This window comes from Clinocottus analis, unplaced genomic scaffold (assembly GCF_023055335.1).
Source record: "Clinocottus analis isolate CAN_PGR_092001 unplaced genomic scaffold, fCliAna1.0.p SCAF_8, whole genome shotgun sequence".
NCBI lineage: Eukaryota > Metazoa > Chordata > Actinopteri > Perciformes > Cottidae > Clinocottus > Clinocottus analis.
This window is the reverse complement of record NW_027176240.1, coordinates 16,804,136-16,817,270: the sequence shown is the minus strand read 5'-3', so window position 1 is coordinate 16,817,270 and position 13,135 is coordinate 16,804,136. Positions and strand designations below refer to the sequence as shown.

At 41.1% G+C, this 13,135-nt stretch overlaps 1 protein-coding gene across 1 annotated transcript in view; it reads right to left on the bottom strand.

Annotated features, from left to right (window-relative positions):
• Nucleotides 1–4,086: 4,086 nt before the first annotated feature.
• Nucleotides 4,087–13,135, bottom strand: part of tm9sf3 (transmembrane 9 superfamily member 3) — an 11,612-nt gene continuing 2,563 nt past the window's right edge. Inside the window, exons 4-15 of the mRNA XM_068568623.1 lie at nt 12,421–12,581; nt 12,238–12,315; nt 11,575–11,706; nt 11,287–11,453; nt 10,842–10,936; nt 10,583–10,713; nt 9,551–9,690; nt 8,653–8,721; nt 8,411–8,557; nt 6,960–7,043; nt 6,762–6,838; nt 4,087–5,707 (exon numbers count right to left, since the gene is read on the bottom strand). Of these exons, the coding sequence (XP_068424724.1) occupies nt 5,640–5,707; nt 6,762–6,838; nt 6,960–7,043; nt 8,411–8,557; nt 8,653–8,721; nt 9,551–9,690; nt 10,583–10,713; nt 10,842–10,936; nt 11,287–11,453; nt 11,575–11,706; nt 12,238–12,315; nt 12,421–12,581 (1,349 nt within the window). The 3' untranslated portion in view covers nt 4,087–5,639. The remainder of the gene's footprint in view (nt 5,708–6,761; nt 6,839–6,959; nt 7,044–8,410; nt 8,558–8,652; nt 8,722–9,550; nt 9,691–10,582; nt 10,714–10,841; nt 10,937–11,286; nt 11,454–11,574; nt 11,707–12,237; nt 12,316–12,420; nt 12,582–13,135) is intronic.

Below are 13,135 nucleotides of genomic sequence, written 5' to 3'. Positions count from 1 at the left end.
TGGCAGTTCTTTGTTTTGATTGATGTGTCAGACACTGGCGACCTGTCCTGGGGATCTCTGCCTTCCCCCGTGTCAGAGAAGGAGGGAATAGGATAAGAGATGATGGATGGAGAGATGGTCAAGGTGACTGTAAAGCACACACACGGGCATAATTTACAGTAGGGACATGGGACGGTCATTTATTTTTTGGGGAACCCATTTATTGTGACGATAACTCAGCAGGAACAGCTGGCCCCGTCGCGGTGAAACTGATTGCCGTTTGCGGGAGTGTGTGCAGCCTGTTAAAAGCCAAACCTCCCGGGTTATGTACAGCTGCTCTATCTAACATCTAAAGGTTTGTCTTTGTGACACTTCAATGGTTCTTGTAACCCAATGATCACGATTGTGATCAAACAAGTTTCTGCAGTTAATTAAAGGACATGTTCTTGGTGCAGGCAATACTATTCTTTCTAATATATAAACGGGTTACAGAAATGATCTGCTTTGCTTCATGAGCCTGCTTGACCCACTCTGTGTCGAGATGATACTCGACCAGTACTTTCTCACCAGTCCTCAAGGAACAAGCTGGGGTACAGCTAGCTTATGTGCACGTCCTCAGCTATTTGAGGCGAATAAACAAACCCAACGATTACCCAAAAGATGTGAGGCATTAAAGATCACTGTGAAAAGCAACGTGGTGTTTCATGTCTCATTGTTTTATACTTTTTCTGTCGCTATTATCAGAGGAAATCAACGGCGCCTGTGGTTGAGTACTTGGCGAAAAGCGACGATCATGCAGGCTCAGAGCCAACTCACGAGCAGGAGGGCAACAGCTGAAGATAAATGCAATGCTCAATAATCAGTGTGACATTGTAGAGTTTTTGAAAATGCCTTTTAAACCACTACAGGATACTTTTAAAACATGCCAGCAAAATACACTCTTGTTCAGGAAAAACTCACCAGGGGCAGACTTAACGGTTAGGCGAGGTCGGCAACCTGGACCCGGGCGCTCCAACTGAAAGGGCGCTCCAACGCCTCGCCCTATTTCTGTCACTGCCTCAAATTGCCGACGGTTTACATACTGTAATGTTGCACCTGTTGTCAGCAGAATTGCCTCATTTAGGAGGCGGAAAAATGCAAGTAATGGCCTAACCGTTTATTCTGTGATTTGTTTACAGAAGATTTGTGGATTTATGTTGATGGTTTCTAAAGTGTTGAGTTAACCGCTGTTTGGTCTGTGGCCCATTTCATTCTAGATGTGTGATTGCTGATATCAGCATAAGATTACCTAAAATGACAGAAACCATCTCTGGGAAAAAAATATTGAAATTTTTCTGTCCCATCTTTGAAATAAAGAGGGAAAAAAAGGAAACATACACTTTTATTAATCCCCTTGGGGAAATTCTTCTCTGCATTTGACCCATCCTTGGTTAAGGAGCAGTGGGCTGCCCTGTGAGGCGCCCGGGGAGCAAGTGGGCAGGATTTATGATCAACACCACAGCTGGCCACCAAGAAACGCTCATCGTTATATGGGCCTCGAGTAAAGCTGCGTTCACACCAAACGCATCACAAATGTTACTCGCGCCTGAAAGGGGGTGTGACTTATCTCCATAAAAACAGTTACCGTTACCGCCATCCACCATGGAAATAACCACTACTAAAAGTTCTGATTCCAATATTTATTTTGTAAGCGGCATCCTGTAGACCAGCTAGTGGACTGTGTTTACACGGCTCTGAGGAAAGTCTTCAGGTGTGTCCCAATCCTGTGTCTATTTCCCCCGCGTCGTCGTCTTCTGTGCGTTGTTGTGGTATGGCAAAGCCAACCTGTGTTGGAGTATCCAAGATCTTGTCGACAGTCTGTAATAATCTTTGCTTTCGCTTCTTCAGTTGTGTGGCATGGTGAGACAGGTGCTTTTATTTGTCAAGATGTCGGGGGGAGAAGCAGAGGCCTGATGACCAGGCCATCAAGGTGAGGATACCTGAAACATTCTATCATCCGTACACAGCTGGAATCTACAGCTGTCAAATGACAGGACTTGTATATGAGAACGATTGTGTGTATGTGTCCCTCCGTTCTCCAGAAAAAAGGTGAAGGAGCAGCTGGAGCTCCACGGGGAAGCTGATCAGAAGCAGCTCAGCTGCCTCAGAGATGAGATCCATGCTGGACAAATCAAAGCAGATACCAGCAAATAGTCACTTGATACTTGTTTCAGTATTTAGAAATGTGTTTCTTTGGCGTTTTAGCCCTTTTTTTTTAAATTGATAGTAGATGGCATACATTGGAACCAGGGCAAACACATAGTATGTGTCAAATACTCGATTCCTTGTTTACCTACTGTCCAACGCCGGCTTGTGACCTCAGCGCGTTCATGTTTGCAAAAATGGATAAGTCTGCTTTAAGCAGAGCATCATATTTCACAGACAACGAGTGAACTATGAGACAAATACAAAAAGTTCAAAACATAACCAAGGCTAAAAGTAACTGAAATGCTGCTTGCTTAATGCACATCTGGCAAAATTAATTGTCAACTGCGTGAATACGTAAATGAAAAGACTAATAATTGCCTGCTCTATAATTGCATTTGCAAACTCTATTAAGTTAATGTGGTCGTTAGTTGGATTTGCTCTTTTACAAGATACTTTATTCGTATGATAACATCTAAGCCTCATTCGCCACGTGAAACGGACTAGAACTATAAAACTATAGGAATAAAAGAACTTCTGTTATTACAAATATAATTCAAAAATTCAAAGTGTTCTGCAGGATAGTAAAGGCAACACAGAGGGTTAAGGGCAGAGTTCAACATGTCCCACTGCGTCACACGTCAGCTGGAGTCGTGAAATGTAACTTATGGTATTGTTGGATGGCAGCTAGTCCGCCCGTCACTACAGATGCAAGTGTTTCTTTTTTTCTGCAGTGAGAAGGTTTGTGAAAGAGTTGTGCATTGAAGCTGACTTTTGATTTTATTGAATCTCTTATTGCTTTTCGTTATTGAAAAAAAAAAAGTCCAAAACAAACTGCCCCCACTGTAATCTATTTCTCCTATAAAGACTATTTCAATGTCAAGGAATGACGTTCCAAACTATTCAGCTGTCAATTATAATAACCTATATTCTTGTCCGTTTCTACCCGCTGGGTTACAGCTGAAAGAAAAAGGCTGAAACATCGACGTACATGCCACAAGGATAAATCTACAACATTGATTTAACGTAATACACACACAATTATAGTCAGATCTATTTCTGCAGTGGATTGATATTACACGCCTTTTCATTTACACAATCAATCTTTTTCTTTTGTGATTTCTGCAACAAACCCATCAGACTGAGTCTCTTTTAGCCAGAGTCTTGACCATCCTCTTCATGCTTATGGATCGGCAAACAATTTGACGCCTGGCTTTGACTCGTTGGGAGGCGTTGCCGTATAAAAAAATTTAAATTAAGCGTTGATCTCATAACTCGAACATAACCTGCTCCAGAACAGGTTACCATGGCGGTCTACCAAGGCCAGCAGTGAACCTCCGTGGTCGTACGGCTGAAACCAGGGTCGAGTTGTCCCACGAAGCCCAAATCCTGCTTCTCGTTCAGGGCCCCGATGTGGCTCCAGAGCCAGTATGCTTCATTTAATGGTCACTATTTTACTGATCATATATCTCCAAAAGTATGAAGGCCATAAAGACATTGTTTATTGTGCATAATTATTGTTATATCTTAACAAGGAATAAATTAGTTGTACTCTTCACTTTACACATGAAGCTTTACTGTGCTGCACCTCCCCTCCCCTTTTGTTTCTTGTGAGGCCTGAACTGGTCCAACATGACCTTCAGTAAAGTTACTTGTCTGTGTGAACATTCTGAGTTTTGTATTAAAAATATATTTTATTCATATTTTTATTTCAACCGTCATCAAAATTATTTAAAAAAAGAAAAGATTATTAGATTGAAATGACTTTGCGTTTAGTGCGACCTCAGGTGAGTATTTGTGCCTGTATTAATAACCCTTCCCTCACCAACACACCTTTGACATTAATTTCCTCCTACAGAACATGATGTAATAATTCAGTTCTCAATATTTACCTTCAAGGTCAACCACACTTAATAACCCATGTACATAAACATGTTTATTTTCTCTTTTTACAGCAAGTTATTATGCAGGTTTTCAAAATGTCTAATCAGACATTGGTACACAACATGAGGTGCCAAAATCAACTTCAGTGGGGGGAAATCTAGAAATTAGAGAACGAAAAAGAAAGAAAAAAAAAGGCATTGCCACTTCTCATACAAGTAGGGTACATACTGTATTTACACAAAATGGAGAAAAGCGTTTGAAACACTCCGCAGCACTGTGTGGTTATGAAAACATCTAGTTTTTAAGTGTACATAAACTTCACTTTGTACAGTATGTTTGCGGAAATCGCCTCATTCCATCCGACATTCACAAATTATGTTTCAGGTTAGGCAACTGAAAGAACACGAGGAGAATGGCTTTCCAGACGATGTGGAGCCTTTTAAAGCTTTAAATAATATATGAAAATCAATAGAAGAGTGTCCATAAGCAGGCCTACTAAACATCAAAATGTACCTTTACATTTTGATGACCGGGGAAAAAAAAGAAAACAAAACCAAAAAACTGACAGCGCTGACTGAAGTGGAATTTGATGAGCAGGTGGTTTGGTGAAAACTTCATGCAATTTCAGGCAAGATGTAACAGCGCCACCAGTCCATCCCAAGCACCAAACAAAGAAAAGGAGAAATAATAACTAAAATGATTCATAAAAAAAAAAACACCCTGTAGTAAATCTGTACAACGAAAATACATTTGGGATCTACGTCTAAAGGTACATTAAGGTTATATACACTCCCACCCATCCATATATTATCTTTACAAGTAGACTTCATTCAAACCCAAACATTAAGAAAACCCGGACCAAACGGGGACATTGGATCACATCCAACATCCATTTAAAAATCGGTTCTTACTGTACCTCAACCGGTGATCAGTCCCTCTGTTCTCGTCTGTACAGTAAACTACAGCAGGACTAAAATCTCCCTCAACATCTGGATGGATTGCTACTGTAATAGGGAATTAAGAATCGTCGAAACGGGGGAATGATTCTTGAGTGACAGCTTTTTTTTTTATATCATCTTTGCAGTGGAAGTAAATCAGGAACAAAACGACTGTACTGTGGATTAATGATATTTCGAGTGAGTTCAAGAATACAAAATAGAAATCAAGTCAGGACACGGGCATAAAACCCACCTCTCTAATATTTTGACCCAGTGGAACAAAAGGCTTTCAATACACTTAGGCCTCTTCACTGAAGAGAGCTACACTGTTCCATCAATACACGTTTGTGTTCTCTGGTCTCAGGTGGGACCGGGTCGGAGAAGCCTTGTCAGCCTTAAACATTGCCCTAATGTTTGTTTGAAAAGCAACTGATAAAAACGGAACATTGTTTGATATCTCTTCCGCAGATTTGCTCTTGTTCTTAGACACTGCGTTGAAATTCATTCAGAAAATGGAAAAACTACATTGTACAAAGTGAGATTCTCACAATCTCTTTGCAAGAAAGAAAAGTAATAAAGAATGACTTGTGCCTGCCGTCCATCAGGATACACGTAGGCAAATCCATTGAGATCCCTGTGTTGCTACTTTGCCTTTTAGTCAATTTTCACATTTGTGTAGATCTTCCTCACAAAGGCACTTGTTCCCACATATCCCACGGCACCTGAAAAATAAATGTGTTCGGTGAGTTTCTTTGAGGCGGGCAGGCAGCTGCAAGTTATCACTCTACTCTCATTTTAATAAGATGCAATCATTACTGGTGAAGGTCTCAAGGTTTTGAGCAAGACAAAACAAAACCATCCTTTGTCCAAACAAAACGAGCAGCCAAACATCCAACTAACCCAGAAGGCCTCGTGTAGGAGAGAAAGCTCCAGCTGGAAGGTTCCAGCCTCGACTTATTACTATTCAAGCTGAAGGATGAGTTTGGCTTGCAGCTGCGCTACTTCACGGCACTAAAGCAGCAGAACCCACGTGGAAAACAGAAGCGTTTGCACGTACAGGTTCGTTCCTACGTGAACTTGGAGCATTCATTCATTGGTATTTGTAATGTGTGAAGTCTGCCTCTCTCCACGAGGGAAAAAACTAAAACTTTTGATAAAAAAAAAACAGAAAATGTATATTCTGTTCAGTGTTTGGGTCTTTATGCAAGTTGCTGTCCAGGGGATGAGCCTGCATGGCTTCAGACAGCGCAGGCTGCTCTGTAATATTCTAATCTTCTTACATCTGTAGGCATGACTGTCCCTTTGATTACTCATCTAAATAACGAGCTTTTTAGCAAGGCCTTCTCAGCATCAACCTTCAGCTCAAACCTTTCTTGGTCGTGTTTCTCTCACAGTGGGACACATCATTGTTTTGGGTACCCTGCAACTATTAACTAACTTTTCTTCCGTCTGATAGCAGCAACTGAAGCTCTGCTGTGTTAAGCTCTTCTTCTTACTCTTTGATAACTTGAGATGCAGTTATCAATTTGATCGGTTATTCTATACTCTTTGAAAGGGACTGGGAACATGACTGCCAGATGGCACTGAATCGTACACACTGGTCCCGTCAGATACTTAAACGTCTTGCACTAGGCCCACTCCTTTGGAACCTGCAACTACGTATTTAAGAGCTCTGACTCCCAATACTTAGTCACAATAATTTGAGTTTATGAAAGTCGGATTCTCTAAATATTATTTGACGAGGATTCCTACAGCATTCAAACAAATGGGACTCACCACACATGATTCCTAGGGAAGTGCTGAACACAGCCATGTAGCCAAAGTAGAAGGACGTTTGGAAAAGGCCGTACATCCTGAAACACAGAGATAAAACATGTAAGCAAAGCAACAGAGCTTTTTTTTTTTTTTAAATTCTCAAATTACTTTTCCCCCCTATTGTCAGACTTGTGTGGGTTAACAAAGTCTAAGACTTACTTAGTTTTGAAGAAGTAGTAGTAAAAGGAGTACATGTAAACATAAACAGCAGTGGATGCTGCAGAGAGGAAGCTTGTCCATTGCCTAGAAAGGAGAAGGAGAAAGTTAATCAGTGAGAGACCTAACACGTCGCTGAAGTCACTTTTTGAATTATTAATCATTCTCTGAATGATTAGGGACATGAGGTACACAGCAACTAAAAATACTTTTTCCACCAATTAAATATAAGGCCTTTTTCGCATGAAAAGGATTACCAGAGGGGCCGTGCCATTCAGAAATTCTCTAAGTATTGTTCAAGAGGCTGTATATGTTTTACAGTGTTTCCCCTAGGTTTACAGCTTTTTTTGGGGCGTGTGGGGGCAACAACATCAACAATAACAATAAAAATAACGTTCTTTATGTGCAAATAATAACTAATATTTAGTTACTTTTAAATAGCTCATATAACAATAAGCGTGTGTGTGTGTGTGTGTGTGTGTGTGTTGGCTTGAACAAGTGCACTGAACATCTTGTGATGTGAGGAAAGTCCTCTTCTTTGAGAGAAGAGTAAAGATCCAGAAGTGATCCTGACTTAAAGTGCTCTACCATAGTGGATCACACCACGAGGTCCGGAGCGATTAATGTTCAATCTGGACGCGCAGCCTGCAGCGTGAGTCACCTTTTTTTCATTTTTGTTTGGCCTCACGTGACTGGACTGGGCGAGCCATAAGACGCCCAGGTCTTAACTACACCGTCTGGGGAGATTTAAAGTGCAGCGTGTGTGGGGCAACGATAAGACCCTCTCAATGCAAAAATGCAGTTAACGCATGGTCAAATAATTAACGATGGTAAATGATTGCTGCGTTAACGTGTAAACTTGCCAAGCCCTAGTTTTTATCTAACACAATATGTTGCCTCAATCCATATCTGGTGGCGTTCTGCCTTTCAAAAGCAACGCTTTACTCTCCCACACGCACCTGTATTAGCGGGACCGTCAAGCAGCAATCTGACAAAACCATAAATTAAATTTCCACAACTGCAAAACCAATATAATCATTCAAAAAACCTTAATAAAAGTCCTAGTCTCCATGCTGTGCAGCGAGATGAGCCTCCTGAATTTATATCCAAAATTGAATCTATAATTTCCAACCCCAGCCTTCATACTTCTAGACAAAGAGGCAGAAAAAAATGGCACGGAGAATACCAAAAACTTTATAGAAAACCCTGCACACCAGAAATCATAGAAATATTGGTTCCCATGAAATGAATATCATCACACGACCTCTGCGTTAGATCATTTGCGATGAAATTTTCACTTAAAGAATTACGAACAGAGCCGATTTGCACAAAAGTAAGATCACAGATGTCTCCCGCATTTATTACAAAAACCCAGGCTATGCTTGTAAAGACATTGCTTTAACTGTGCTGGTAAGGTCAGTGTCAAGAATACGGCAAAACGTGAACACGCTCACCATCTGTAGTCCTCAGCGTTGAGCAGGAAGTACGTGCACACGATGGTGACACACACAGTCACGATGCATAGGATGACCAGGACCAGCATCATGAAGCCGTACACGTAGTAGATTTTGTAGGCCCAAAAGGACGTGAAGATGAAGTACCTGAAAAAGAAAAAAAAGGACATAAAAAACACGTCACCGGCTGCAAACATCATCTCGCAACATCAAGGCTCCTCAGTATCACAGCCCAGACTTACATTTCAATGAAAATGGAGCCGAAGGGAAGGATCCCTCCGAGGCAGACGATGACGGCTGGCTCCATGAACCTGACAGACAAGGTTCAACATATGAATGAGACTGTACACAGCTCTCTGTAGACAACACATCCCATCCCCCATCCCGCAGGCCCAGCGTACATGACTTATTGCATTATGAAAAGGAAGGAGGAAAGAGGACAAACAACGACTCCAGCAAAATCTGATAATGGGCGTAAGTCACATCTACCTGTTTTTTTTTTTGGCAGCTGCCCACCGAGCTTAGCAGTTGTAAATGTTATGCACTCATCTATTGCTTTGATGTTTTTTCATCACCCAAAGAGTTTGTGAAGACAGCAATGACATTTTCTACTTGTGGAATGCTTGAATACTTTGAATTCATTTCATGCTTTAAGAGCAGCATCACCACGGTCCACCGATTAGTCATTACACTTTCCACTACGGTACCAACACTGGATGCCATGTTTGGATGCATGCCAGGTGCCGAGCAGCATTACACAAGATGATTACTAAAAACACAAAGTATTTAATATATTTATCTTGTAAAAATCCCCTAAATTAGCTGGATATTTTTCTCTGTTCCATGTCATTTCAGATTAATATTCTTTGGGTTTTGATCAAACAAATGTAATGTGATTTTCTTCATTTGTGACAGGTATACCTGATTGATTTATTTTTACATTATATTAACAAAATGAATGAGCATTTTGTCAATTGTGAGAATATAAATGATGACTTGATGTACGTAACAGCATTTGTTTGACTTAGTACGACCAGACAGTTTTTACAGAATGTGTTTTTTGATTAGTATGTTTTAAGGGACTCTGCTCTAGACAAATTCCTAAACATTTAACACACCCGGAGACATGATCACATTTACCATTTCTTCTCAGGGATGGGTCGCGGCACAGCGTTCACTCGGCAGGGGAAGTTCGGCTGGCCGGACAAATTCCTCCCAAGAATTGTTCCCACGAGGTTTAGCGGCAGAATGACAAAGAAGCAGATACTGCAGACAGCAACCTGCACAAGACAAACCTTATTAATATGCTATTGGGTGGTCAAGATTCTCGGGTGACTTCGGATCCCCCATCACTTATGTCAGTTGTGCTTTGACTAAGTCCCGGGAAGTTTCATTCAGCTTTAGTTGAAATTGTTTTAAAGAGGTGCAGAACCTCTAATCTGGTACGACAGTTGCCCAGTTAGATATCTGGAAAGCTGTCATTGGAAACCATTTGAAAAAGCATGTTCGTTAGTAAGCTAGCTGGCTGGCAGGTGATGGACAAACTATTTGTTTATCAAACTCTTGCTGAAGCCAGTCAAAGAAAAGATCTGTTCAATCAACAGCGTTCTTTGCCCTTCCTTCAATGACGAAATACTCTACACTTCTGATATAAATGATGCTATAGAAGCATCTACGCTAACCTCTGTTGGAGCTGCCATTGTCATTTAAACAAACAGTTGCCTCTTTGCACTCTCTCACACACACTCACCACACACTCACCACACACTCACCACACACTCACCACACACTCACCACACACTCACCACACACACACGTGTATTTTTGTGCAATATGTGATCCCGCATGAGTTTGGCCTTTCCGTGATTGGATTTTAAGATAGTTACCTGACACTTAAGATTGAGCTTATGTTGCGCTGACGGATGCATAATTTTTTTGTGTTGGGGTCCTGCATATAGGACCTGACAGTTAGCTGACACTCAAGATTGAGCTTATGTTGCACTGACGGATGCAGTTCGAACACACTGAATACTTTCTACACTATTCTTATGCTCTCGCCGCTCCATGCCTGATACGCTCTATATCACTTCCACCATCGTGCAGCACAGCCACACAGATAAACTGAAGTGATACATGCTTCATAACTTTGTGGTTATGTGGTGTCAAACCCACCATGGTGCCAAATGGGATGGCTCTGGAGGCGTGGTAGTAGATAGCGATGAAGTTGATGAAAAAGGCAGTGCCGCACACCATGGCTGGGATCAGGAAGGCCCCAATGAACATCTGCTTAATCCATCTTCTACCTGTATAATTCAGACAAATCAAAACGGCATTTTGTAAGACGCTTACAATTTTGAAAGGGAAATGAAGTCAGTATGCCATATACAGTGACGAGAGACCGTGATATATAGACTGTATATGTTTTTATTACCTCCTTGTTTTGCATACAAGCTTCCCCCAAAGTAGCCATTGACAGGGGAAGTGGCAGCATACACAAAAATTGCTGTGCTCAGCATGGATCCTCTCCTGCAGAAAAAAATGACATGAGTGGAGCCCTGTGACGTCCAGCACACAATCACGGTTTGGGCTTTACTCCTCTGAAACCGTAATTTCCTACATTAAATGTCCAATTATTTATTTTAAGCTACAATTGATGAGAGAACTTAGATTTCACTGGACATTACCCAAAGACACACACACATATGAGCCTTGATACAAGCAGTAAACTTAGGGATAATAAAAGCATTACCCATTCATGCTGATGATTCATTTGTTTGGAACAAATTTACCTACGATTTGGATTAAAAATGGAAGCCGGTACCCGACCACAAACCCACAATAGGTTACAACCAGGCATCTAACCGCTAACGACTCACTCTGTATACAGATCCTCGACCATAGCAACAACGATGACGATGAAGGAAACGGAGAAGATCTGGCAGCCGGAGCCGATGAGCGAAGAGAAGATCAGCGGATGGCTGGACGGCCGAAACACATCTCCATGTACCTGCTTCCACCCATATTCATCTCCCAGGTCTCTGTCCTAATAGTGCAGTGAGAAAATTAAAAATTAGAAGAAATTCAAAAAAATAGTAAAAAGTGAGCAAATAAAAAAATGTTCAAGCACAAACTGCAAAGTGAATATTTGTATTTTATAAGCGTACCATGTCATCCATTTCTTCCTCTTTGCTATATCTGGCGTAATCCTTTCTTAGCGTTCTCATCAGAATCATGGACACCAGACCCACCAAGAAAATGACCATCATGAAGGAGTTGAAGATGGAGAACCAGTGAATCTAAAAATAGAATGTATAACATCCAGTCAGGCTAGTTAGTAACCATGTCATAAGATTATTACATCAAAAACAACACATCAAATACTAAAAGCCTCAAAGAACCAAATTAACTATTTAGCAGTGTGAAAACATTTTGAGTAAAAACATTTACTAGATGCATGACTAAGGATGTTTACAGGTATTTAAAATCCCATAAACACGAGTTTGTAAAATCCATGCTCTCAGCTTGATTGTACTTGTCGGGCAGAAAACCCTTTTTTATCCACTCGCTGTTAAAGTAGGTGTGGATTCTAAACTTCCTTTTGTTCGGCAAGGTAAATGGTAGGTAAAGTCAAATAGTCAGCCAAAAAGGTACCAGACCAGTCAATTACGTCATATTTACCAAGGTACGAGGCTCAACTTGTACCTTATGGAAGGTCATATGCTAGTGTGCCGTTACAACAAGCCACTGAGGTTCTCGGCTTTCTTGATGACGCGCAGTCATCCAACTGTATAATAAACGGACCACCAAACGTAGAATATTCAGCTCACCCTGTGCTGAAAGAAGGATGGATCAAGGTACTTGTCAAATCGGTCTTCAAACTTCACATCTGACTTCTTCCACTTCACCTGTGGTAGGAAAAGGGTTTACATGTTCAGACGACCAGAAACCGTTGAGACCACAAGGCATGAGCATTTATAAAAGGCCCAATGAGAGGTTCATTCACGACTCACAGAGTAAGACATTGCAATTCTTGTGTTTGGCACAAGTCGGACTTTGCCTTCACTGGTAAGATTAACATCGACGATTCGGTTGCCGTTGAAGCCAATCTCCAGTTTCTTGTACGTCCACAGGTAATGGTCTTCTCCGTTTTCATCCGCCTCACCAACAATACCTTAAAAAAAAGAAAGAAATGGACAAACATTGAATTAGAGAGCAGCAATCATCAGAAGTGGTCGAACAGACAGGTGTGAATAATGAGCCTTTAAATATGGCAAACTAATAATCAGGGTGTGTAAATGCCAAATAAAAGGTCAGTTGCTAGGTCCTATATGGCTCATTAACTTTGTAAGAGCATCATCTGTAGCATTCGGTCTTTAGGCTTCAACGGTTCTCAAAGTTTGCCACTTGATGGCCACCATAACTAATCTCCAGACTGAGCAAATCAGTTTAATGCAGAACAGTCGCTCTAAATATACTGCCGACTGGTTGCCCAGTATTCTCGGTCTGTATACTGCACATTAATCCTACGCTTTCTCCACTGCATGGAAACACAACAAATTATTAAAATCTAGAAAGTCAATGCGATTCCCTTGTGGCAACAGATGTGAAACTAAAAAGGTTCTCCATAAAACACAAGTATATGTTTGCCTCCATCAAACAGTTTCTGATGAAAGCATTAATAGCAGTGATGGCTATATACTTTTATGAAAAATGCACATTATTCTG